This window comes from Branchiostoma floridae, chromosome 13 (assembly GCF_000003815.2).
Source record: "Branchiostoma floridae strain S238N-H82 chromosome 13, Bfl_VNyyK, whole genome shotgun sequence".
Classification (NCBI taxonomy): domain Eukaryota; kingdom Metazoa; phylum Chordata; class Leptocardii; order Amphioxiformes; family Branchiostomatidae; genus Branchiostoma; species Branchiostoma floridae.
The window spans coordinates 254,464-281,802 of NC_049991.1; the positions used below are offsets into that span (position 1 = coordinate 254,464).

The 27,339-nt window shown below is 41.4% G+C and overlaps 1 protein-coding gene across 1 annotated transcript; it reads right to left on the minus strand.

Annotated features, from left to right (window-relative positions):
- Positions 1-606: 606 nt before the first annotated feature.
- LOC118429092 (nuclear protein localization protein 4 homolog) lies at positions 607-22,214 on the minus strand. Its single transcript, XM_035839467.1, has 17 exons — positions 22,017-22,214; positions 15,769-15,849; positions 15,377-15,489; positions 14,014-14,172; positions 13,500-13,548; positions 12,400-12,488; positions 11,643-11,766; positions 11,333-11,512; positions 10,073-10,159; positions 9,126-9,197; positions 8,416-8,542; positions 7,876-8,036; positions 7,034-7,105; positions 5,134-5,232; positions 4,579-4,695; positions 3,605-3,716; positions 607-2,235 (listed from the first exon to the last, which is right to left on the minus strand). Exons 1-17 carry the CDS (start codon positions 22,065-22,067, stop codon positions 2,081-2,083), a joined length of 1,848 nt encoding a protein of 615 aa, XP_035695360.1. The 5' UTR covers positions 22,068-22,214; the 3' UTR covers positions 607-2,080.
- Between the last annotated feature and the right edge of the window lie 5,125 nt (positions 22,215-27,339).

Genomic DNA, 27,339 nt, shown 5'->3' on the forward strand with positions numbered 1-27,339 from the left:
ATTCGGACGTTGGAACATTACTGTTGCAACAGTTTTTGTTCGAGGGCATCAAATTTGTTCAACTTTATCTGGCGCATTTCGCATCAAAACAGGGATTTTCTCAGGTGGGAATGACATAAATAAAATACAACACGGTGTATTCTATATTTATATAACGTCCTTGATTATATCTATCAATATTGCACGTGTAACATAAGATGTTGCAAATTGTCTAACTAAAAAAAAGTTACACAAAAAGTTACATAAAAACTAAGCTTGAATACCATTGCTGTAACATGTAATGTCCCTGTAGACATGTAACATGTAATGTCCCTGTAGATCTCCCGCAGGTCGGATCACCCTCCGGGCGATCCAACTTGCGGTCGGGCTGGGACCGAGGGTGATGCGGAATACACCGCGTTGTATTCTATATTTATATAACGTCCTTGATTATATCTATCAATATTGCACGTGTAACATAAGATGTTGCAAATTGTCTAACTAAAAAAAAGTTACACAAAAAGTTACATAAAAACTAAGCTTGAATACCATTGCTGTAACATGTAATGTCCCTGTAGATGACAATGGTAACAAATCATGAAAAAGTTGTGTGAGCATTCGAGAACCTCAGCTTAAGACAAGAAGTCAAACATTTTATTGACATAGCAAAATCAATTTATTTATGCCATGAAATTCACTCACCATTACATAAAACAGGCCAAAACATGCGCCATACAGCATTACAGGCTTACTTAAGCCTACTTTGAGCAGATGAAGCAGTTTGCGTTTATAAAGTCCTGTGCACAAATGAAGTATTATAGCTGAGTGTTCCTGTTATTAACACTGGAGCCCAAATACTAGTACACTACTGGGAATATTGTCACACTCATCAGCTGAGAGAGGTTTTAACATGGTGTCTTCCGTACAATTCTGGATTCATACTAGTAATGAGTGTCCTCTATCAATAACTCAACATTAGTATAGTTTACAGAAGGCAACTTACCTTGGCCCCTTCACCCCCCAAAATGTAACAGGTTCATCCAATCAGTTCAGAAAGTCTCAAAACGTTTCAATCTTCGGAGTGTGAACACTTCAAACTGCTTACTTTTTCTCAGAAATGGTTACTTCGCAAACCATCTCCAAGAGGTAGCTGTGGCAAAAAGGTTTTGCCTGAATCACTGAGGGTGAATGCAAAGTGTCTTTGTCTTGGAGTTTTGATGTTATACATACAAAATGTACGGGTATAGCAGGGCTCTAGCCAGCGTCCGTTTTTCCGTCAATTGACGGAAATTTGCTGCGTGTGACGGAAAAGTTTAAAACTAATCCGTCAACTTTGACGGACAAAAATCTGATAAAAGCTCCTTGGTGGAAGCTACAGGCTGCTGGGGGATGCCGTCCACGGTCGTAAAAGCCACAAACTGTTTGTTTTGCTATTGTTATGATTGTTGACAATGTGTGTCGGTGCCCTTTCGCATACGATAATCTCATTAAAACCCGTTTTTCAAGGTCTCAGTTCAGTCTCTCTAACTCCTGGAATAGTGTTTTTGTGACAATGGGAATTGGCTGACGGAAAAAAATGTCGAGCTGGCTAGAGCCCTGGGGTATAGCAGACCTAAGCAGGTGATAAGTCGCTGCAATTGTGGCCAAAACCTGTCACCAATATACTCAAAGGAATTTGCACTCCTTCAGTTCCTCTGCCAGCCATGGTCAACATTGTCCTATCCACAGCTGCATAGAGCCATCCAAACTAATTGAGTAGGCTGACATACAAAATTCCTTGTTGGTCCTTAGCATCAGCAGAGCCAGTAGGCTGCATTCCCCTTTTCAGTTAAAATCATTTGACAAAGAAACTCAAAAGCTGAGGCATGTGGAGTATGTATGCAATTTTGGGCTAATCAGGTTTTCTACAAAGAAGTGCGATCGCATTCTGAACCGTTTTGATGATCGAACAGTTTAGATGTTTTTTAAATACCTTGCAATAATAACTGTTCAATGTATTGTAAGCTTCTTGAACACCCTAATGTGTCTACAGGCTCTAGACTGCCCCATGTACTTAGTAGGTTACATATCTCATGGGACCATAATAACCTGCCAGAGGTGCCTAGGTTCTGGGCAGGCTACATATCTCACAGGAGGCATTATGTGCTTGGTTGATGAGGGTGCAGTGTTTACACTCCCACACACCGCCAGCAGCGCCCCCTGGAGGAAAGGCTGGTCCTGCAGCTGAAGGTCCACCACCCACAGGTGGACTTGGTGCTGAAGAGAAGAGTCATGACAACACTGTACACAGCAGGTCGAACTAAAGATAACATTCACTAGCATAGGGCTGGAGCTTATACTAGACTAATAGTATATTGTTGCGATCTAATGGCATAAAAAATGTATTGTCTAACTACAGGGTACATTGCATCTTTATTCTGTACTTGAGGATGACTCAAATGGACCCTTCCAGCCGAACGCCATATCGAACAAATAGAACCCCCTATTCTATTTCGAATACTCGGTCAAAAACAGCCCTAGTGGGACAGGAATGGGCAAAGAAAAATGCTAAGCCTTTTTTGTTGATGACTATACCGACCGAGTATTGTTGTTTTGGGAAGGGTAGGCGCTACACAGCATTACTTTCTTCCTGGACAGGATGCGCAAGTAAAGCAATGTTCGTAGAAGAGACGGGACTCCGCACTAGCGGACTTTGTAGTGGTGTCTTATGTTTGACACATGTTACAAGCTCCCTCTCCGCGAGTGACCGAGCTACTTTCTTCTTAATTTGGTTTTTCTCCTGAGCATGTATGCACATGCTATGTATGCAACAAATGCGGTAGACAACCTGTCACATATATATGTACCCAGCTTTGCACCTGCATCGACCGCATGTCAGAAACTGGGCACTCCTGCCCACTAATAAGGTAATATTATGGAGCGCCTCCCGCTTGCGCTTTGACTGAAATTATATCGCCCTTACTGCAACTATATAAAATGACTGTACCCAGTGGATGTAGCCTTCCACAAAGAATGCATAGCATTTTTCTGTCGCCCGTTCTGAGAGGATTTTAAGGCCCCAAAAGCTAAACCGAAGTCAGTCAGTATCCTCAGCCTAATAGCGGCGGCGGCCATGTTTTTGCAACTCGCGCCGTTTTTGACCGAGGTTTTGAAATAGAACCCGACATCGAACAAGGGGCGGGGCTTTTGGCGTTCGGCTGGAAGGGTCCATTGTCCCTTAGGGTCAGACCAAAGTGGCATGAATTAAAGTAAATAATAAGACCAGGATATGTTAAGATTGTGTAAGTCTGTAAGGTATGAGAAAAGATATTGAATGTTTGACAATACTGGTAGTACATTTTAAGAGAAAAATTTCATGCAATAATCATCTTTCTCTCAAAATAGGTCTATGTTTGCAGTGAACTGCTACATATCTTCCCACAATACAAGCACAATATGGTTTTGATCTTAACTTTTTAATGAGAAAAGTTTTTGTGTTTGCTTTTTTTTACATCACAGTTGAAAGTAGTAACCATCAAAACAATCTTTAGTTATAGCTGACAAGGCCGATCATAGCTTCACAATCTGTTGTATGGCTAGGAGGCCATGTATCATGATTATTCAGACTTCTGTAATGAGCACTTACCATGTGCAGTGATCAGTTGTTCCACTGTCGCCCACTGGTCAGTCTTGGACCAATGTTCCACAGTCTCTGCATTTTGTTCCCGCACACCTTCCAACAAAGGGTCCATGTGGTCCTGGGAGGGCAAGAGGAAGTTAGAACTGCAGTTCACCATGCCTCTGCATACATGTATGTCAATATGAGATTGTAGTTGTAGGATTTCATCTCACTACAACATGAGAAATGGGCATACTAAAACATGTATGACACATGCATTGTACAACTGGTTTAGCTGATAAGTTAGGAATACACTGGATAGTTGCGGATGCATTGTATGAAATTCAGTCCTTGCAAGACAGACAATGCTGTCCTAAACTCTCATCTTTCCAACACGACCCACCCTAGTCTGTCCCTTTCACTACTGACATTGGCTAACACTGTGATCATACAAACAGTATTCTATTGTGCATAAGATGTGCATAATTCTTATTTATCAGGGCTCGAAATTCATTTTTGGGATTAGGTGCACGGGTGCACCCAGCTTAAAAAAATGGGTGCACCAAAACATTTTTGGGTGCACCACTTAGATTTAACTAATAACCTAATAATAAAACTTAGTTACAAGCTATCAAATTCTTAAACAAGTATCATGACATTGACAGACATTTTTTATTATCTTTCTAACACTTAGAATAAGTTAGATGTCGAGAATATGATGTGTTCTAGTATTCTTTGAAAGTTTCATATCTTCACATACATAAATGTAAAAAAATATTTGGGTGCACAGGGTGGCACCCACAAAAAACAATTGGATGCACAGCTCCAATTTTGGGTGCACCTGGGCGCACATGCACCCAGTATTTCGAGCCCTGTTTATGGATGGATTTGATAAAAAAAACGACTGTTGTAAGATAAAACTGATATATAGTCTAGTGATGGGATTGACCTACAACAGTAACAAAAACAATGTACCATGGCAGAATCACAGTATACCTAACCTTCAATGGTAGCATGTCCATTGTTGCCAGGTAGGAGAGGAAATGTAGGTCTGACATGGTCTCCAACAGACGATACCCAGGGAACTGCTGCATGTACGCAGTCAGCTGGCCAAAGTCCTGAGGAAATTCAATTCAAACAACATCATGCCTGCCACACATGTAACTAATACATTGTGTATAATATATAATATGTTTTCAGCCAAACAGGTTTAAACAAATGGGCCTTCTTGAAAGACAATTTGACAGACTGAGTTGAAAGAGCTGTTCACTAAACAAAAATTAGATAAATAGCATAGAGAATATTATGTAGTCATATTTGTTCTCTTTTGGGAGAGGAGGATGAGTAAGGATAAAATAATAGAAACAATAAAGATAAGTTCTGGACAGTGCTGACTGACTTGTATTTGCTTCATTTAATGCTTCATATCTGGTATCTTAGGTGTCATGCCATATGCATGTAAAGTAGAACTTTGCCAACTGTCAATCATTAACTAAACAAAAGTAAAGTAATGATTTTGCAGCTCTGAATTGACATTGTGAATACGAATGGCAAACCTGTATGTCACCAATATCTGCTCTGTTCTCAATAGGAAAGGGCTTGGCCACCCTGATGTTGAAGGTAGACACAGGGTCAACAGGAAAACCTGTTGTAACCTGAAATAGACAAAATGTACAGTCTTCAGTGTACAGTGAAACCTGTCTATAGGGGTCACTCAAGGGACTGACCAAATTTGGCCCCTATGGGCAGGTGGCCCCTATAGGCAGTATAGCCAAAAAGGTACATTTCACCACAAGCAATAAGTGACAAGGCATTCAGCTTCCACTGAGATACTGAGTATTTATTGACATATTATTAAGGTTATACATTTAAACTAAATATGAGTTTAAAACAAACAGTTTAATCAAATAGATTTGTATTAACTACTACTGCTCCCTTATTTCTGTATAGTCAAAATGTCATTAGCTATTAACAGAGAAAACAGTGTACTATTATTAGACATTAACACTAATCTGAGTCCGACCGACACCTGCTCCGAAATCAGCCGCTAGTTGACGGGGGGACTTGCCGTTCTCGGAACGCCGAATGCATGACCAACGTCAATGCGTGTCCCTCGGGAGTCGAAGCCTTCGACATCGTATTTCTGAGTCAAAACTGACAGACATTTGCTTGGTTCTCTTGTCTTTTATACAGTTAGAATTGTCTGAACACGAAGTCAGCGCCGCCATTTTCCTTTGTTCCTCGATCTGACTTTTCTGGGTAGCTTGGGTCACAGCGCGCGTCTTCGGCAACTTTGCCAATCGAATAGACAAATCGTGTAAATTCCGCTAGTTGCCGGCAAAAATTAGACGTTCAGTCACTACTGATCACAAGTTCATAATCATTTCTAAACATCAAAACGCCACAAAAACTTTCACTTGTTCAGGAAGGCTCGGCTTGACTTGTCTGCATGCGCCATTATGCCAAGGTGGTCACGTCGAAATAAAACTGTCTCTACGTAGGCTTATTTCTTTAACAAAAATCCAACTTCGTCTAGTTCTTACATAAATAACGTTGATTTAATTGATTCTTATCGTTTTTATACCATAATCACCGTATTTTGTGCTATAAATCAGAATTCTTGTTGCCACATTTTACCTTGGCAAAAATGGAGTCGTCCACTGACCCCAATTGACCTTGTTTATCTGCTGAGGCGGCGCCATCTTGGAAAATTTACGCAAATACAATTCCGATATTTTTGGCCCGCGGAATACGAAAATTAGACCAGCGTACATGGATTTCAAGAGCCTATAACATTAGATACATGAACGGACGGTCTACCTGTAAAATCTGTCCATATATTCTTTCAGTCTGCACAGAAATGACGATGTAGAGAAGGGTAGAGTGCAAAGACTGAGACGAGAAAAACGCCAACAACACGTTGGTGGAAAAACTTCGCATAAAATCACATAATTTTGTAAAATGTTTCTTTATTCAATGTTTCCTTCGTAAATCGTCCAAGTTGAGCCTACATTTTGCTGATGTAGTGCAGAAATTGAAAAAAAGTGAACCCCGCGTGGGTTTTAGCGCGGCGTAACGCGGCCGGCCAGTCGCGCCGGTGACCGCTATCGGCAGTGTTGGCATAGCGGCCGGACTGAAAATTGGCTGGCCGCGACCGCATTCGACAGGTGACCGCTATAGACTATTTCTTAATGCTTACGTCAATGGGAAAAATCCAAGGGACCGGCAAAAAGTGACCGCAATGGCCAGGTGGCCCCTATACTCAGGTGACCCCTAAGGCAGGTTTCACTGTATGTCCAAATGTAACTGAAAAAATCTTGTTTTTTGCATTATCACCAAAAAGCGATAAGGATGTGTAAAGATGACTTGTCCTTTACCACAGATACAGTACATCCACCCTTCAGTGTAACACATACATGTGTACAGCAGCTAACCCGTGGGGAGGCTAGACCTTACCTGTACCAGTAAGTACTCCACTGGGAGGGGCCGGGCCAGCAATGTCACCAAGTTGCCGTAGGAATCCTTCTCCTGGGGAGAAAACATTAAACTTTACTAAACAATGTTGGATGGAGTTTTAAGCACCATAATCTTCTTCAGAGCATCCACAGCATTTTCTAGTGACTTTGTTCATCTCTGTACATTTTTGTCTTGTTGTTCATGTACAATAATGAAATGAACTCATTTTCATCAAAGTTCTTATATTACCAATGACACTAAAATATGACAGTTCCTTATTACTAGCAACCACCAGAAGTATTCTTCAACTAGAGTTCCATGACCCATACCTTCGCCAAAGGATTTTAACTTGTGTATCAATTGTCATCGTCTTTGTAATTGATTATGCAAATTAGGTCATCATTTACATAATTTATATTAGTTGATCATCTCCTCCACCAAAATAAGATACGCACACAATCACAGTAAACAGACATAAAGAAAGAAGGCATTAATTGCATTCCCTGATCATTTAAGCAAATGAGGTCCTCATTTGCATAATATCAATTTTTCAACATTTTTCTCTTTCTCAGTTACAAATATCACAAGGGTGAAACCAATCCACCACCCAATCCATCCAATGTGTGTGTTCACACATACACACACACACACACACACACATACATAATGAATATTTCATGGAGATAATAACAACAGAAGGGTGCATCTTTTGTATAAACAACTACATTATGTTCCTCTTGAATAATACTGTTATGGCTGAATGTAATCAGGAACATAATGTTGGATGTTGGTGACAATGTTTATTGAACACATATTATTGGTACCAACCATGTTGTACTTACCTTGTAGAAAACATCAGGCACATACTGTTCTGGGGTGGACTCCTTTATATACCCCAGCTCAGGGGCATCCTTGGTGGGCACCAAGCAGTCGTCCCGCACCAGAGCCATGCACTGGTTGGACACCTGGTAACCCTCAAAGTGGATCTGGTGACTTTCATCACCTGCAGTGGTTGATAAAATAATCCTATTGCAAGGCATGTCCCTGTGGTACAGGTGGTATGGTACTGCAACCCTACTGCATGGCCATATGGATTCATGTTTGTGGGTCAGTAAGGACACACTGACTTAATTCAATGGATGAAATTAGCACACGCTGTTCTCCAAAAGTTCTTATTGTGGATTGATATACAATTGACATAGGGTAAGGGGATGTTGTGTTTGCACAGTTGTAGGAAAGACTGTCAATGGCCAACAAAGACGTAATCAACTCAGTGTGGCCTAAGAAGGAAATCTGTTATTTCTCAACTGAGAAAGACAGAAGAAGACATTGTGGTACATTATGTAGGAGCAGACAGCACATTTCAATTACCTGAAACTTACCTGAAGCCACCACAGTGACAAATTTGGATCCAAAAGTACCATCTGGAGACAGTTTTGTACAGTTGGGATGTTGGTTCTGAAACTCTCCTGCCATGATACACTCTTCTGCACTAAGGAAGACTGAATCCTGTCAACAGAAGATCATTTGCAATGCAATTAGTCCTTCTGGGTGGTCATTTCTATGGAGTTTTCATTTGGTTTGGTGAGTCTGTTGCAGTGCAGTGTCACCAGTACATCATTTATTTGAGCATTTTTTACTGAAAGTGCCAGAGTTTCAAACCATTTTAAATATATACACTGTAAAGCTGTGGGTGATCTCTCACCCAAAGTTTCGACTGAACAGCACCAGTCTTTGTCAAGGAATGAACTTCCTGCAATGTACGATCCACTGCTTACTGAGTCACGTGTCCTATCTGCATAACGTGATGTCACAACAGCAGTGGATTGTTCATTCTTTGACAAAGACTGGTGCTGTTCATGATCAGTCGAAAATTTGGGTGAGTTCCATTTTTGTTTAGGATATTACAGTTAAACTACATGTAGTCAATATTGATGAAACTTTGTTCCACTGTATCTGCATGTACCCATACAGGTATGTAGCCCTGATTTTTTATTATTTGAACATGATAATATAATTCTATAAATAACGATATCATTATGACATGGTAGACATGAAAACTTTCACTATGTATAAATGTAACAGCACAGACCGCATTCCGGAAGTTCTTGACAGTTCCTTTGCCAGAATCATCAGCCACCAAGTCAGTAAAGATCCATCCAACCTGTGAATTGGAGAATAGATAAGATACATCACGCAGACTACTGTCAGATGAACAGGAACAGGATAAACAATTTTTAAGGCCTAAATTTGCTCCAGAGTAAATACAGCAGATTTTGCTCTATCTACCCCCATACATAAATAAAAAAGTTACCCCCTGAAAGAATGGGCTTTTCTGGTGGCACCTCAGGTTTAATTGACCCTCCAAAAACACCTCAACACAAAAAGAACTACAATATAATGACTCTAGTCTAAACTTTAATTATCTAACAATGTGAAATGGAGAAGTGCAAAAACACTTCCACTAAAAAAAAAGGACACCGTGAACACACACAAACACACACATTTATGTATATATATTGAGAGAGAGAGAGAGACATACACATGCATATATATCGATAGATATGCCTGACACTAGCTATACATACATTGCTCGAAGGGAAACATTCTGCATTTTCCCGAAAATGTTGCCTCTCTAGTTTGATTTGATCTTATCAGAATTACAAATGGTACAATACACGTGGGTCACATGCAGGGGTATGCTGGTGTTGTGACCCACACATGACTACAAAGGCATACAATCAGTCATGTAAAATTGATTCACTGGATACACCATTAAGAAAATGTTGCAGGGATCCGTAGAAACGTTTTAAGACCCCAAACTGATAAATGCACAGATAACACTGAAGATTAACACTGAAGATTTGCAAACAAAACTTCCGAAGAATGGGACTGCTATTCTAACATGAATGGCTCCTGTCAGGAAACTTGTTACGAGACTGATAACCAACACTACAGCTACATGTATTAGTTTGTAAGCAATCATACCTTATATTGTCTGTTGTAATAATGATAGAACTGATTGAGATGAAGACTGACCTTCCTGAGTCCAAGCTTCCTTGCAATGTCATCCACAACATCAGCATTCCTGTCTTCAAGAAGCTCCAAACTGTTTGCTGTTCCAACCTGAGGAGCAACACACAGCATTGGAGAGTCCTACATAGAAAAACTACAGCTTCCTCTCTATAACACACACAAGCTCTGTTAACACGTTCAATTTGTCCTAGAAGTAGAACAAAACAATCTGCACATTTCATTCCTACTGGTATCTGCCATTTGCCATGATCACAGTGGCAGATGGTTTAGGCCTTTCAATACTTAAACTTCTTCTTTCCTACAATATGTGGTTCATAACATGCAAAGCCTGCAATATTTTGTTTCAGGCTTTTCACATTTCCAGTCATTTCTCTGTAAATTGTAGCTGGGTATTTGTGAGCCCTGCTTGGAATTTGATTCCTGTTTCTAAGGATAGTCAATTGACGAATTTGAGCTACACAAACTGCTTTCATCATAGGGGGGACTTTGGTCCCAAACTACAAAATGTATACATTGGATATGTCATAGCGCTCGTCTGGAAATAGACTGCCATTTTCCTGAATTTAAAAGCTTTCTTGTTTTAAATAATTATGAGCAAATATTTTTCTGTACTATGCAAATACGGAAAGGGAAAGCTACCAGCATTTTGAAGTGATATCTGGAAATATTTGATTACATATGTGAGGGCACTGGACCGCCTGGCAAAAGTGAATACCAGGGCAGGGCTCGAAATACTGGGTGCATGTGCACCCAGGTGCACCCAAAATTGGAGCTGTGCACCCAATTATTTTCTGTGGGTGCACAGGGAACTTGATAGCTTGTAACTAAGATTTATTTTTAGGTTATTACTTAAATTTAAGTGGTACACCCAAACATTTTTTGGTGCACCCAATTTTTTAAGCTGGGTGCACCAGTGCACCTAATCCCAAAAATGAATTTCGAGCCCTGCCAGGGAAAATATGAGCTCTGTGATACCAGTCAAGTTCGGGGAATGTTGTCTGAATAGGTTCAATTATTTTCAGATGAACAGATGACAGTTTCCCATGTCAAAATTCCCCCATGACAGTTTGTGCAGTTCAAGTTCATCCACCTAGCTCTGAAAGTCTTGTACTGACACCAGAGTGCCTGCAATAATATCATTATATTGCAGTACAAAATCTACTTCTTCAGTAAAACCTTGAAAATACTAGCAGCTGCAGAATAACTCCATTATCTTAGAATTGCTCTTTAATTCATTCTTTTCACTACCCCATTACCACAAACCTGTGGAGGTTCATAGATCGCTGCTACAGTGGCCCTTATCCCCAGTGGGACGTCTTTGTGGTGCTCATATTTCCCATATAAGAACCCTAAACGCTGGTTTCCAGTTTTCCTCCAGTAGTCCAGGAACCGGTCAACTATGGTGTGGTTTTCAAACATGATGTTGTCCACATGACGATATTTCTGTAAAACATAGATAGCTTGTGACTTAAGATACTCACTCACTCACTCACACACTAAAGTTACTCACTCACTTGAAGTAGTAGTAGTAGACATACATGTGTATGGGTCCCAACCCTTCTCTGTGCCTTACCTGTCTGTTCAGAGTAACTGCACTTGGTTGACACTTGGTACAGATACCTCCTGGCCACGGCGGGTGCTCGGTGCAGCCTGGCCGAATCTTCACACTCATGTTCTCAAGCGCCACAAATTTCCCCCTGAGAGGAAAATACGAACATCATTGTGACTGTTGGAATAGACACCGGTATGTTGTTATGCCTAAAGGAAGTTTATTGGTTATGCAAAACAAAGAAACAAAGAAACATCCACTAACAATGTATTCAGAAATCCAAGTCTGCAAACTTGTATGAAAATCTAAGATTTCGAAAAAAAAAATGATGGAAATACATTGTTGTTTTGACTTCAATCTATTTTGTCATGCCTCCAGCTTAGAAGGGGAGCTGTCATCAGGGATCACTTTGATGTGGTTGTTTACTGGTCATGAGAACTGGCTTTTAATTGAATAATACATCGTGGTATACGGAATATGACTCAAATGGACAATAACCTCATCCGGTACATCCACATTAGTATGTGGTTAAACTCTTTAAAAAAATCAAAAGCATTATTGTTATCAATCATTTTTCAATGAGAAAAATTTGCAGCTGACATTTGGACACAACAGAACATTACAGCAATAGGCAACAAATGTAGATCCTGAAGTTTGAACTCCCAACTAAGCACACCGTAACTCAAATGCAGTTCATGGGATTGAAGAGATCGTGCACAATTCCATTCGAGCTGAGAGAATAGCATAATTCAAAGAGTCTTAGTGTTGAACATGTACATACTTGTCCACTCCTCCCATCAGTTTCTTCAGGTGAGCATGGAAGGACATGTGCTTGATTTCTGACTTCTGCAGATACTCCTCATTGTAGGGCTGTGGAAAAGGAAGTGACTTACTTCACCACACAGGCTTCAGAACAGATAGCAGATATCAGATACATATGCAACTTGCCATCCTTCCCACCACCACAAAAAAAGTTTCTACATGTGCGCACTATACATTGCACAGTATGTATATTATGATATGTGTTGGAGTTGCCTGTTTCAGTCAAGAGACATAGTTACAAAGCACATCTTGAACATAGGCCCAATCTTGGAACATTTCCTGGTTACATAACATACATCAATACATGTGTACTGTAGTATGGCATCTGTGCTTTTTAAAGGCCACCTCAAGTTTACTAAAACGCTAAACTTTACACATTATTTAGATCCCAAGCTTCAAGTGCAGCCTGCTACTGTGGGGAAGACCCCCAAACCCTACAGCACCTTCTACAGATCACCACAGGAGTGCTCAAATCAGGAGAAACCAGACTGATGCACATGGCAGAAGAAAAGCGGATCCTGCAAAGAGAACCCTACTACAGACCTGAGTCAGCTTACAGATGTGCCCTATGTTTCAGAGACTGTCATTCTCGTATAGGACTGTTTAGCCACAGTCAAAGCTGTAGGGCTGATATCAATTAGGATTTTACCATGGCCAATAATGACTGAAGGAGGCGATAAACTTCTACAGAACCGCAAACTTATACAGACATCAACCTATGAGAGGTGAATGTTGCTGTCCGTCATTGGACTCAGAGGTGGAGCTGACGCAGAGGTGGAGCGGACTCAGAGGTGGAGATGACTGAGAGGTGGAGCGGACTCAGAGGTGGAGCGGGCTTAGAGGTGGAGCAGACTCAGAGTGAAGTGGACTCAGAGGTGGAGTAGTTGCAGAAGTGGAGCTGACGCAGAGGTGGAGCGGACTCAGAGGTGGAGCAAAGTCAGAGGTGGAGCGAAGTCAGAGGTGGAGCAGACTCAGAGTGAAGCGGACTCAGAAGTGAAGCGGACTCAGAAGTGGAACATCCTGTTATACGTAAAATGCAACACACTAAATCCAACTCACCTCTAGGGAGGTACAGTGTACACATTTTCCTTTGGGTCCATGATGACATCTGAAAGGAGAGGAGTAATTAAGGGTTAATGACCTGTCTGCAGATAGTTATGGTGACATAACGCCTGGTCAGTGATGTATAACCACCAAGCAACATGAGTAAGATGGTTGATGAGGTGGTTATACATATAGGTCACATATAGCTCATATTTGTTGTGGTAAGAACAGAACCCCTTCCCATCATTCCTTTAAGTGTTCATCAATGGCAATAGTTTCTTGTTCATCAACCCATGTTTTGGCCTGTGCACATGTGGGAAAAGAGGCTTGTGATTGGTCTATACCTACTAGTTATATACATAGAATTTAAGATCATCATGGTCTGACAAGAACTATTCTTTACCTATACAGCTGAATAAGTTCCACAGATATGGTGGTGACAAGGTTTGTGGATAAGGAGCACTAATTCCAAATATGATACTGTGTCTCACTGTGTTAAGAGTCAATTCTTATGGAGGAAAGGGCTTACAGCTGCTCATCTCTCTCCCTGGCGATGCGGCCATCCTGTTTGGATAACAAGATGTCTACTTCATCTTCCTCCACATCATTACTCCCGACATCCTGGCTTCCTGCGGAGTCAGTGGTGTCCAGTCCTGATGATGGCACCAGGTACAGCATGTCTCCATGTCTACAGGAAACAACAACGTCCAGCACAAACATGGCATTTAGTCTCATACTAGTAATATTAGACAGAATGAGGATGCTGCAGGATGGCCAGTAGAACTGATGGATGACAGTGATTATTACCGGACGGGAGACCTGGCGCATCCCCGTCTTGTAATGACTTAGCCAGCAAAAGGGTATGTCACCCCGTAAAGGGCGGTATAACCCTGTCGTGTGTAAGCACGTCGACCGATGATGATGATGATGATTACTGGAGATATGCTTCTTCGGGTAACATTTTGGGAGATTTTGGATGCTTCCTTTGGTGAGGGATAGGTTGAAGATAGATTATTTTCACAGAACGTTAAAAAGGAGCTCAACCAAGCTAAAACTGTGAGAGATGTTACATGTTACAGGTTGTCAGCACTGCGCTTTTACAGTAAAGGCAACCTTTGGCTTATTCATACTGCATATGACAATTCTTAGCATGCAATTTCAGTCAATTTGTCGACGATGTCTGACATTTTCGTGCAATTATCTGCCATTGGTAACTTTTCATCGTACAGATAAGCAAAGTCACTAACAAGGGAGTGAATGAGAGTCGGTTTTGAATTGGGGGATTCCATGCAATTGATCGAAGTGTGCGTTTATCCGAGATGCAATTAACTGGCTTTTACTGTACTGTGAAAGTGATTTTATCAAGTAGTGTGAAAGTGATGGTACCTGATGTTGGTGCTGTGAAAGTGATGGTACCTAATGCTGGTATTGTGAAAGTGATGGTACCTAATGCTGGTATTGTGAAAGTGATGGTACCTAATGCTGGTACTGTGAAAGTGATGGTACCTAATGCCGGTACTGTGAAAGTGATGGTACCTAATGCTGGTTCTGTGAAGTGATGGTACCTAATGCTGGTTCTGTGAAGTGATGGTACCTAATGCTGGTACTGTGAAAGTGATGGTACCTAAAGCCGGTACTGTGAAAGTGATGGTACCTAATGCTGGTACTGTGAAAGTGATGGTACCTGATGTTGGTGCTGTGAAAGTGATGGTACCTGATGTTGGTGCTGTGAAAGTGATGGTACCTAATGCTGGTACTAGGAAAGTGATGGCACCTGATGTTGGTGCTGTGAAAGTGATGGTACCTAATGCTGGTACTGTGAAGTGATGGTACCTAATGCTGGTTCTGTGAAGTGATGGTACCTAATGCTGGTACTGTGACAGTGATGGTACCTGATGTTGGTGCTGTGAAGAGTTTTCCTGCTGCCAGGCTTCAGCTCCCCTGAACGGTCCCTGTTCTGATACAGTTTCCATGTACCATGGCCGACAGAAAGTTCCTCTTCAACCTCAGGAAATACACCAGAGATGCGTTCATTCATGCGTGAATTTCACTGCAATTTCTAGTCAACACTTGTCAATACAAATGAAATGATAGCTGACTTCACCATCTTGATGATAACTGCCCTCTAGTAAAATATACAGAAAATGTACTTCAGAAACACAGACAAGCCAGATATAATATTTCCATTCCTAGGGTTAAAGTACATAATATAAAAATGGTAAAACAAGGGCACAAGAGGAGGTAAAGTGATGACCTTTAATAAGCTGAGAAAATGGACATGTACCTTCTGTAAGAACTTGGGAATGGTCTGGTTGCTGCTGACAGATATCCGTGTAGTCCCAGTGGGCGACTGGACCCGCACAATCTGGAACATTTAAACTGAGATATTTTACACATGTACTTGGACAAACAATAACAAAACACAGATGTACATGTATATGTCACAGTAGAGATCACGATCCAGTAGAATCGCCGATTGTCCTAGGACAGATCGTGATCGAAGTTGGTCCTAGGGCAGGCTATGATAGGGATTCAAAATGCCCAGGCAGCTGAAGATAGAAAACTGGCCAAATATGAGCACCTTAAGGAAGAGTTAAACTCGCATAGCAACTATAGTGCTACAGTAGTTACAATAGAGGTTAGTAGCAGGGGATGGGTGAACAGTGACAATGTCAAAAAACTGAAATCCTTATGCCCTGTACATAAGAAAGACAGCAAGGTGAGAGAGTTGAAGCGCAGGTTAGGACGCTGTCCCCTTTGTATATCGTACGCAATATACTGTGCAATGAACAACACTGTATGGGTTGTTTTCCGGCCGATGATATCATAATATTATACACCTGATCACTTGTGCAATACATAATGATAGTTTAATGTGCAATACATGTGTAGTTTATGATGACATCTGTGCAATAATTAAGAAGCGACGTCAACAATTGAAATGTTGAAAGGCTGATGCATAGCACTTTTTTAACATTGCACGCTACGGATCTTTGTTTATCTGATTAAGGGGTCAACCGAGGTGTCTTTTTAACCTTCATCTTGTATTCGTGTTTTAAACGTGTCCTTTTTCCAAGTGTTGTTGTGCGAAATAAAGATGATGTTGCACAAAGAACAATAATCTAAAAATATATAATACATAGTTATTACCTCCATGAAATGTCATGGAGGTTATATTTTACCCCGCGTTTGTGTGTCTGTGTGTTTGTGTGTGTGTAAACAAGATAACTCAAGAATGGCTGAGTGGATTGGTGTCATACTTGGTGTGTTGGTAGTGTGTGATGAAAGCTGGAAATGATTAGATTTTGGGCCCCCTAGCGGCTCCCCTTGGTACTGCAGCGCAACTTCCGGTTTTGCTATCTCGGTGTTCTGAACATGCTATGGTCACGATTTTTGAGTGTTAGATAGCTCTTGTGCTCAGAGAGAAATGACATAAGTTTGGGCCCCCTAGCGTCTAGTTTTGGGATAGCAGGGGCATTTTTGTCAAAACCTTCTGAAGAGGATAACTCAAGAAGGGAACAACGGATTTTCATGATTTTTGGTATGTAGGTACCTTAGACAATGTTGTACACGATAAGATACTAATTATGCAAAATAGGAGTACATTTGCATAATTAATGAGAATATTCTATAATAGCAGTTTTTTCAATGTATCTCTTGTTTCAGACATGCTATGGTCTTGACATTTAGGTGGTAGATAGCTTTTAGTGCCATAACAAATTGGGGCAAGTTTCAGCCCCCTAACATTTAATTGTGAAACTGCAGTGGCATTTTTGTCAAGACACTTGAAAGAGGATAACTGCAGAAAGGAACGACGGATTGGCATCATTTTAGGCATGCAGGTAGCTTGGGCAAAGATGTTCATAATGATATGCATGTTATGCAAATGAGGACTTAATTTGCATAATCAATGAGGAAATTGTGTAATTCAATTGTTTTCAATAACTGGACTTCAATAAATGTAACACATGTTAATTACGATAGGTGGAATATAAGCAGATACCAAATATGGTAATTGGGAACTTATTTGCATAATTTATGTAAAAATTAAAACCGCTTTATGATTGATGATGGGAATTTTATAATTGTGACATGTGTACATTAGTCAATGATGAACAACACCATGCATAAATTATGTTAATGTATTGGTGAATTGCATGAAATTTACGAAAGCTCTAAATTTTCATGGAGGTATGAGGTCGCCGAACTCTAGTTCTGTTCATCATTTATACAATTAACTGATATGGTACTCATGCATAAATAAATAAAAAGAATCTTCTTTCTCTTGGACAGAAGTAGCATGGACACAGTCTACATGTCAATTTGGTATTTTTCGGGGGGGGGGGGGTACTTTTATCTATTCTTAGGGGGTACTTTTAATAGATTTTGAAGATTTGCCCGGGGGTATTTTTATTCCAGGGCCGGGGGTACTTCTATTTGAGAGGTGAGAGTAATATTTCATGGAGGTATTTGGTCACCGAACTCTACTTGATAAGAGTTTGTGTGACTCAAATGTAACTAGAGTTCGGGGACCTCATACCTCCATGAAATATTTATTGCTTTTTTGTGGATGGTATGTATGTTTATAGTCGGTTGTATTTGAGAGTAATGGTTATAAATGTTATGGGAAAGTAGTGGTGTATTTATTCAATGACACAGAGGATGTCCATCTGATTAGTAATTAATAAAATGTGACACTTAATTGTGTAATGTGCGTTTAAGAGGTCGACGGCATATGGTAACGTGGTGTTCCTTAAGCTTGATGTTTGGCATTTAAACTGTCTAAGGTTGTCAGCATTATTGAGGTTCGACTATGTGCCTCAGAGCGGTGTGGTGGGAGGAAGTTGGGAAACTCAGAAAGAAGAAGGGATGTGGCCAACTTTAGTCAGATGGTGATTTGATTTTCCACCAACATCAGCTGTTCACATGGTACAAAAACGAGATGCACACTTTCCTCTGACAGCCCTACACCAACTGTAAGATGAATACTTGGCGCCAACCCCGTCTGCTAAAAAACAAGTACCATTGGCTACGAAAGAGACAACTAACAACTGTCCCTTATCGTAACGAAATCAGAACATCTGTATCGCCCATAAAACTTCTGACACCGGACCTAATGGCATTTTAACTGGCGAAACAAATCACCTCACCATCTGCTTGGAGATAAGGTGATTAACAAAGAGGGAAACCACGATGCCTGTTTCAATATATCGCAAATATAGGGGTGATTTCTTATATTATTACATCGATTATATCGACAGATACGGGGCCCAAAATGTAATCACTTCCAGCTATCATCACACCCCACCAACACATCAAGTATGAAACCAATCCACCCAGCCGTTCTTGAGTCGAGGCTATCGTTTCCCCCAAACAGTTGTTGTCAACTGATCCAAAAAAACATATGTTCATGGCTATCACTGGCGAAACAAATCACCTCACCACCTGCTTGGAGATAAGGTGATAAACAAAGAGGAAAACCACATGCCTGTTCCAATATATCGCAGATATAGGGGTGATTTCTTATATTATTAGATCAATTATATCGACAGATACGAAGCCCAAAATCTCATCATTTCCAGCTATCGTCATACCCCACCAACACACCAAGTATGAAACCAATCCATCCAGCCATTCTTGAGTTATCGTGTACACAGACAGACAAACATAACAGAAAATATAACCTCCATGACATTTCATGGAGGTAATAATGCAAGTACTTACCAACACAACATCAGCATAAGCCACACAGACCACAAAATCTAACAGCGCAAACAAAGTATAACACACCAGGTCCCCAAAGGCACAAGTGGCACAAGTTATTTATCATATTCAAATTGTCCAGCATCGGGAAACAGTTGCCCAGCATCGGGAAACAGTTGCCCAGCATCGGGAAACAGTTGCTTTAAGGAGTTAACTGTTACATTACCCTAACCAGTTGCTATACGCACACCTGTTCAGATAAGGGATTACCTAACACATCCACATATTAGATATGTCATACATCCAAATACATACTAACGAAACTTCCGCGTTACGCAAGGCGCACCACAAAACATCTAACAACACAAACGAAATATAACACACTGCGTCCCCAAACGCACAAGTACATACAATGATACATGCAATTTATTATCACAATCAAAATTGTCCGCCTCCCAAAACAGATGTTCTAGAATGTTGGGCTGACATAAATAAAACTAATGGGGGTTCCCCATACAGCTGTCATGAAATCACCTCACTATCTGCTTGCAGCTAAGCCCATTAACAAACACATAAAGCAGGATGCCTGTACCAATATATCTCAAATATAGGGGTGATTTCTGATATTATTACATCGATTATAACGACAGATACGGCTCCCAAAATCTCATCGATTCAAGCTTTCATCACACCCCACCAACACAACAAGTATGAAACCAATCCATCCAGCCGTTCTTGAGTAATCGTCTACACAGACAGAGACACATAACAGAAAATATAACCTCCATTCCATGACATTTCATGGAGGTAATTATAACCAGGAACAAATTTCAGACATCATTCTACATAACAAACCTGGTTTATTTGGCGAAGGTAACATTATGTAACATTATGTGTTCGGGTTGGTGGAAACGGCTGCCTGGTCGGTCAATGGAAAACGCTGCCTGGTCCGGTCCTGAGGTTGGTTTTGGGGGTTTCGAATATACGAAATGTAAACATTTGCTATCGCAGCAAATCAGTAATTTAGGTGTAGGCTGGCCCTACAACTTACAGCACTCTTGTCGTGAACATTACCGTAATTTTGGAGATGCAAACACGGCGTAATTTCGATCTTGTACATGTTTACGGCAAACACCAGATTTCGGTGCTGATTAGCGCCTTGATTTTTTTTTGCGAAAATGTAATCCACAACACTAGTTACCTTTGCCAGAATGGCTAAGGTTATGTTTTGGGCGTGTCTGTGTGTGTGTGTGTCTGTCAACAGCATAACTCGAGAAGCCTTGGATGGATCCTGATGATATTTGGTAGGTGGGTAGGGGTCAGGAAAACGAAGGTCAACTTCGATAATGGGCCCCCTAGCGGCTTGCTAAGGTACTGCAGCTGAAACTCAATTTTTGATATCTCGTGTTCTGGACATGCTGTGGTCATGATTTTTAAGTTGTAGATAGCCCTCGAGGCAGAGGGTAAGTGCTGTGAGTTTGGGCCCCCTAGCGGCTTTTTTGGAACTGCAGGCACCGGTTTCTATTCAAACTTTGGAGGAGAATAACTCTACAACGTGTTGACGGATCGTCATGATTTTTGGTATGCAGATAGAATGAGTGATGACTTACATAATGGAATACTAATTATGCAAATCAACAGCTAATTTGCATAATTGATGAGGAAAATTTATAAATCCACTGCATTCCATGATAGGACTTTCAAACTTCTCACATATGTAGCTGGGAAGGAGAGAAATGTCGATAGATATCAATTATGGTAATGATGACCTCATTTGCATAATTAATGAGAAAATATGAACATGTTGACGGATCATCATGTTTTTTGGTATGTAGGTAGCCTAAGTGAAGACTTATATAATGTTGAGGCTGTTAAAAAATTAACAGTTAATTTGCATAATTGATTAGGAAAAGTTCATAAATCCACTGCATTCCATTATAGTACTTTCATCAAAGTTGTCACATATGTAACTGAGAAAGAGGGAAGAGAGTAACTCAGTAAGAGTGTATTTAAAGACTTTGAAAGAGAATAAGTCAAGAATGGATCAAAGGATCATCATGATTTTGGTATGCTGATAGCTTAAGTAATACTTGCTTGATACAATTTGATATCAGTTAATTGTAACTTGGGATCTAATTTGCATAATCAATGCCCAAATCTTATAAACCAACTCCAAGCATATAATTATAAAGAAAATGAAATGAGTAACACATTTGTCTACAGACATCATTCTACTAAACAAGCCTGGTTTATTTGGCAAAGGTATGTGTTCGTGGAACTCTAGTTTTATATGTATATACTCTGAAATGAGAAAACTTTAGGTTGGATAGATTGGATTGTGTAATTCATCGTAAGTTTTCGGCATAATTTACAGGCGGCGCACATTAGGTCGTTGACCCCGAACTACGCAGCGTGTGTGGACACGTGGATATGTGTGAGGCGCCTCTAATAGGGGATCAAGATGTAGTATTCCCACTACAAGTGGATCGCTACGCAAGAAGTAAGAAGTTCTCTGCTGTATGCAATACTCGAAACCCCCCAAACCAACCTCCGGAATAGACCGGGCAGCCGTTTCCGCCAACCCTTATGTGTTCATGGAACTCTAGTTAAATTTTTGGACTCACTAAACCAAGTTAGCAGCATAATTTGGTTTCGTAAGCTGGCGGGCTACTATTCTGCTACATCAAAGCAGAAATGAAACCAACACCAATAACAAATACCAAAGATGTTACAAGTCCCGTGGTTACTATAGACTAGAGAGGTTTTAGCAAGGAAAAGGTTGATTTTTTTTTCTTATAATCTTCCAATTTGGAAAAAGCCATCACTTACGATCTCCTGCATCTTTGAAGACGCCGAAGATGCTTTCGCTCCACGTCGCATCCTCCTTGGAACTCACAGGCTCTTCTGGTGACCTGAAAAATCGGACTTATTTTATTTTATTCGCTGACTCACTGTACGATGTCAAATGTTCGATACCCAATGTTCCTTCTGGCCTGCCATTTTGTTATGGATTTACCCATTTGATATGCAAGGTGTGTGTTCGTGGTTATAATCAAGCAAAATATAAGAAGTTTTCATGGCATTCAAATAGTGGGTTGTAAAAATGCATGAATTTTAATCTTTTTTATGTCAAATAGTATTTTTTAGGGAAGATATATACTGACGGTCGTCAATACAGTAAATAATTTCAGATTTACCACCCCTTCAACCAAATGGATTCAGCCTAGCATCAATGAACTGTGAAAAAAGCGCGATATTCGTTGCATACTATACGGTTATCGTTTTATGAGTAATTATCAGCGTTTCTCGTTGAAATAATACCTAATAATATCTAAGTGAAATGTTGCTTTGAGCAGCGTAGTTATTTTTCTGTCATGTTGACATTTAGAAGACATATGAAAATCGTAATGAACGACTCTAAATCAGATGCCTTTTATTTCTACCCATACAAAGATGGCGCGCTCCATGAACAATGTGAGGGACGGTGTTGTCATGCTGCCACCCTCTCCAAACTGGTTTTTCGGCGGTGTAGCTGATGCCACTAAGGGTGGCGTGTTTGCTTTTTGCGCCAAGAATTCCGTCTACCTTCTGGATGTGAAAAGAACAATTCCATGTGTTACAGGTAATTCCATGTGTTACAAAACTAACGTAAGGTTACCAGTTACTAGTTTACTCTACTCTACAGTTTACTTGACGGTCGGAAAATGATTTTTGTTCTGAAATGCCTAGGCTAGAGTAGAGTAGAGTAGAGTAGAGTAGAGTAGAGTTGACAACTTCAAGCTTGTAGGAGTCACACTAGACCAACAACACGACGACAAAGGCGAAGGCTTTCAGAGCCCTGAAAGCTGTAAGCAAGGTCACACAAGCTAAGAAGAATCCCTCTCAACAAGCCCACATCCTACTGTACACAACTCTGGTCAGACCTATCTTAGACTATGCTTCTGAATGCACCATCGCTGCCAAAGACAGACTGGAGAAGGCTTACTCTCCTATACAGAGACAGGCACTGCTCACTGCAACTGGATGCCTCGAGAGAACAAGCACCGAGGCCCTTGAATCGATAGCCGCCATCCCACCTATTGACATCCATCTCACCTGCAGACAGGCCCAGAGCTATCTAAGAATGAAGTCCAAACACACGGGAAACCCCATCTTCGATGCCATCACAAACATGAACTCACACAAGTCAGACATCCAGATCGGAACTCCGCTCCATCTGCTACAGACCAGACTCAATGAAATGAAGGGCGAGATGGAAGAAAGCATGATTGACAAAGAGCCATACTATGACTCAAGACTTCCACCCTTCACCATGGGCAGCATCACTGGGTCCTTTACAGCTACAACCATCACCACCGGGGGGAAAGACAAGGCACGAGAGGAAATCCTGACCATACTTCAAAACATCACAGGCAACAACGTACCCACCACAGTCATCTTCACGGATGGATCGGCCCTTGGAAACCCTGGGCCCACTGGTTGTGCTGCAGTTGTGTATGAAAAGTGGGGAAGCTCTGAGCCATACGCTGTACGCAAACCGGTAGCCAGCAAATCTAATAACTACGAAGGGGAACTTGAGGGACTACACCTAGCCATAGACACCATCACCAGAAGACCGACCACATCAAACAAGATACTCCTCCTCTGCGACTGCAAATCTGCGATTGAAACCATCACAGGGGTGCAACAAGTGGACGCCTACAACAGCCTGATAAACACACTCAGAAGCAAACTCAGCACACTCAAATCCAAAGGCTACACCATACAGATCACCTGGTGCCCAGGACACATGGGAATTCCTGGAAATGAAATTGCAGATAAGGAAGCTAAGCTAGCAGCAGAGGAAGCAAGGAACTGCCAGAACTACACATCCTGGACAAAACAGCAAGCCATGAAACACATTGAGTCACAAGCACATGAGAGATGGAACAGAAGGACCAAGCTGAACACAAGAAGTGAACACATGCATAAAATTGCCACCAACATGAAGAAGAAAGGACAAACACTTGGAAGAAGAAACACGCAAGTCATCATCAACCAGCTAGTTAGCGGCCACACCAGACTTAACTCCTATCAAAACTGGATGAACCCTGAAATCTCACCTAGCTGCACAAACTGCGGTGCTGTGGAGACCACCAACCACTTCCTGTACCACTGCCCTCGCTATGAAAAGGAGAGACAACACATGCTGCTACAAGTGGAGAACATATATGAGACATACAACACAGCAGAGGACAGCAGAGACACAGACATCACCACGCTGGCTGGAATGAGAGAAGACCTTTCAGAAGGAATCAACAAACAGATGTACATGGCCTTCTCCCAGTACATTGAGAGTACACACCGTTTCGACGTACTCTCCTAGAAACTCCTCCAGCAACTCTCAAGCACAAAGAACCAAGAGTTAAATACCAAGAGAGACTTTTGACTCAAAAGCGAACCATGTGTTACTCAGCACCAAGAGGCCACGTCTAGCGAAATAATAGACGTTAAACGAGGACAACAACAACAACAACAACAAAGAGTAGAGTTCTTCAGGCACAGGTAGGAACACCAGTTCCAGTTTAGGTCGCTCTCTCGTTCTCAAGACACTGACATCCCAGGTAACGGTGGGGTTCAAGTGCCACCAATGCAACTGGCCAGTCCAACTGGCCTGGACCTTTTGACCTGGCGGTTAGTGGCATGGGTTTGTGAACTGGCATGCAGGCCTGGGTTCCTGGGAGCCACTCCCATACACAAGCACACACAAGCACATACAGTACACACAAGCACATACACAAGCACACATACAAAACTGATTGTTTTTTTATTTGTTTATGATAGAGAGTTCATGATGGTTTTCAGTTTGTGGTAGTGCCACATATTGTAGTCACATACTGTAAATGAGTGTAATGGAATAATAGTTGCGGTGGTTTACAGTGAAGCGGCCACTTCCACATTAAAGTCCATCTACATGTCCCTAACATATCGACAATAACATCTGTCTGTGTTATGTTCTGTAGGCTGTCTACCCTGTGCCTGTGCACGCGTTACAGGATGTGTCTTCAGTCTTAAACCAGGTCAGGAGAGACTGTGTGCAACCAGTGGGGATAATGGAGTGGTACAGGTGTGGGACACAGACTCACTCACCTGTCTCCATACCCAGGGACAACACAGGGTATGTACTACAAATTTAGAACAGGTGTGGGACACAGACTCACTCACCTGTCTCCATACCCAGGGACAACACAAGGTAAGTACTACAGATTTAGAACAGGTGTGGGACACAGACTCACTCACCTGTCTCCATACCCAGGGACAACACAAGGTAAGTACTACAGATTTAGAACAGGTGTGGGACACAGACTCACTCACCTGTCTCCATACCCAGGGACAACACAGGGTATGTACTACAGATTTAGAACAGGTGTGGGACACAGACTCACTCACCTGTCTCCATACCCAGGGACAACACAAGGTAAGTACTACAGATTTAGAACAGGTGTGGGACACAGACTCACTCACCTGCCTCCATACCCAGGGATAACACAGGGTATGTACTACAGATTTAGAACAGGTGTGGGACACAGACTCACTCACCTGTCTCCATACCCAGGGACAACACAAGGTAAGTACTACAGATTTAGAACAGGTGTGGGACACAGACTCACTCACCTGTCTCCATACCCAGGGACAACACAAGGTAAGTACTACAGATTTAGAACAGGTGTGGGACACAGACTCAATCACCTGTCTCCATACCCAGGGACAACACAAGGTAAGTACTACAGATTTAGAACAGGTGTGGGACACAGACTCACTCACCTGTCTCCATACCCAGGGACAACACAGGGTATGTACTACAGATTTAGAACAGGTGTGGCCGTGTGGGACACAGACTCATGATCCATTGCCAACACAGAAAGGTCTGAAAACAGACAAAATAGGGCTGAAACAGTCTTAAAACAGTCTTGCCTATTGTTATTGGGTGGTTAAAGGGACTGAAAGAGGATACTACTATTGTTCACTTCTGGTCTGACTATGCAAGAAATTGAATGGAACCAGGTGTGTTTACTTTGTAGCAGATCACAATAAGAAAGTCAGCCCCTTTCAGCCTGACAGTTTTAACACTTCATGAATGAGGTGTCAAAACTTAGGTGAGTGTTCCCTTGTGTGGCTACGCATATCAATAATGAATAAATTACACTGATGTGTGAAGTCCCTTGTTACCTAGGTGTGAACTTGGTTTTCAGCCCTTGGCATCTGCATAAAAACAATGCACACCAGGACAAGACTGTTTAAGCCCCTTTAACCACCCAATAACAATAGGTAAGACTGTTTAAGCCCTTTTCTGGTCGTTTTCAGACCTTTCTGTGTTGGCTGTGGATCACTGACCTGTCTCCATACCCAGAGATAACACAGGGTATGTACTACAGATTTAGAACAGGTGTGGGACACAGACTCACTCACCTGTCTCCATACCGAGGGACAACACAGGGTATGTACTACAGACTTAGAACAGGTGTGGGACACAGACTCACTCACCTGTCTCCATACACAGGGACAACACAGGAACATACTGGGTGGATTTTGAGGCTTAAAAAAATAAACGTACCACATTCACTCACTCGATCACTATCCGGTTTATCGTCTGTTGTTCCCCATCCTGTGGGGGTTAGACTGCATATCAATTTCAAAGTTACAAGAAGCTTTTGTTAATACATGTAACATCATTCATACAGTATATTCCTGAAGTATAGAAGAATGTAACAAAATGTTGATTATGCATATTTTGAAGGTCATCTGCATAATTTATGCATTCAGCAAAATATTCTTTAGACTTTTAAATGAACGGTTGGAGCATGAAGTTAATGTGGCGTGATCTCTTCTGACTGTTTGTCCCAGAGCCCAGTTACAGCTGTGCTGTGGTCCCCTGCAGAGGAGACTACCATTGTGTCAGCTGACCAGAAAGGCTTCATTGTGAAGTGGCATTACCAGACAGGGGATGTCCAGACCTTCTGTCCTGATCCCAAAGGACACATTGTCAGTTTGGCATGTTCTTCACATCAACCATGCCTACTGGCAGCAGGGTATGTATACACATGTAAATTAGAAATCAATGTAGCTCAATCTACTAGACTAATAGATATGGTTCCTGATATCACAAATAAGA

What these genes read in the sequence shown, in the direction of transcription:
- LOC118429092 (XM_035839467.1), bottom strand. Translation starts at nt 22,067, where the DNA reads ATGCGACGTGGAGCGAAAGCATCTTCGGCGTCTTCAAAGATGCAGGAG. An exon ending in TGGAGTACTTACTGGTACAG is followed by an intron (nt 5,233 to 7,033) that starts GTAAGGTCTAGC and finishes TGTCTATTTCAG; the next exon opens with GTTACAACAGGTTTTCCTGT. An exon ending in TGGACATGCTACCATTGAAG is followed by an intron (nt 3,717 to 4,578) that starts GTTAGGTATACT and finishes TTGCCCTCCCAG; the next exon opens with GACCACATGGACCCTTTGTT.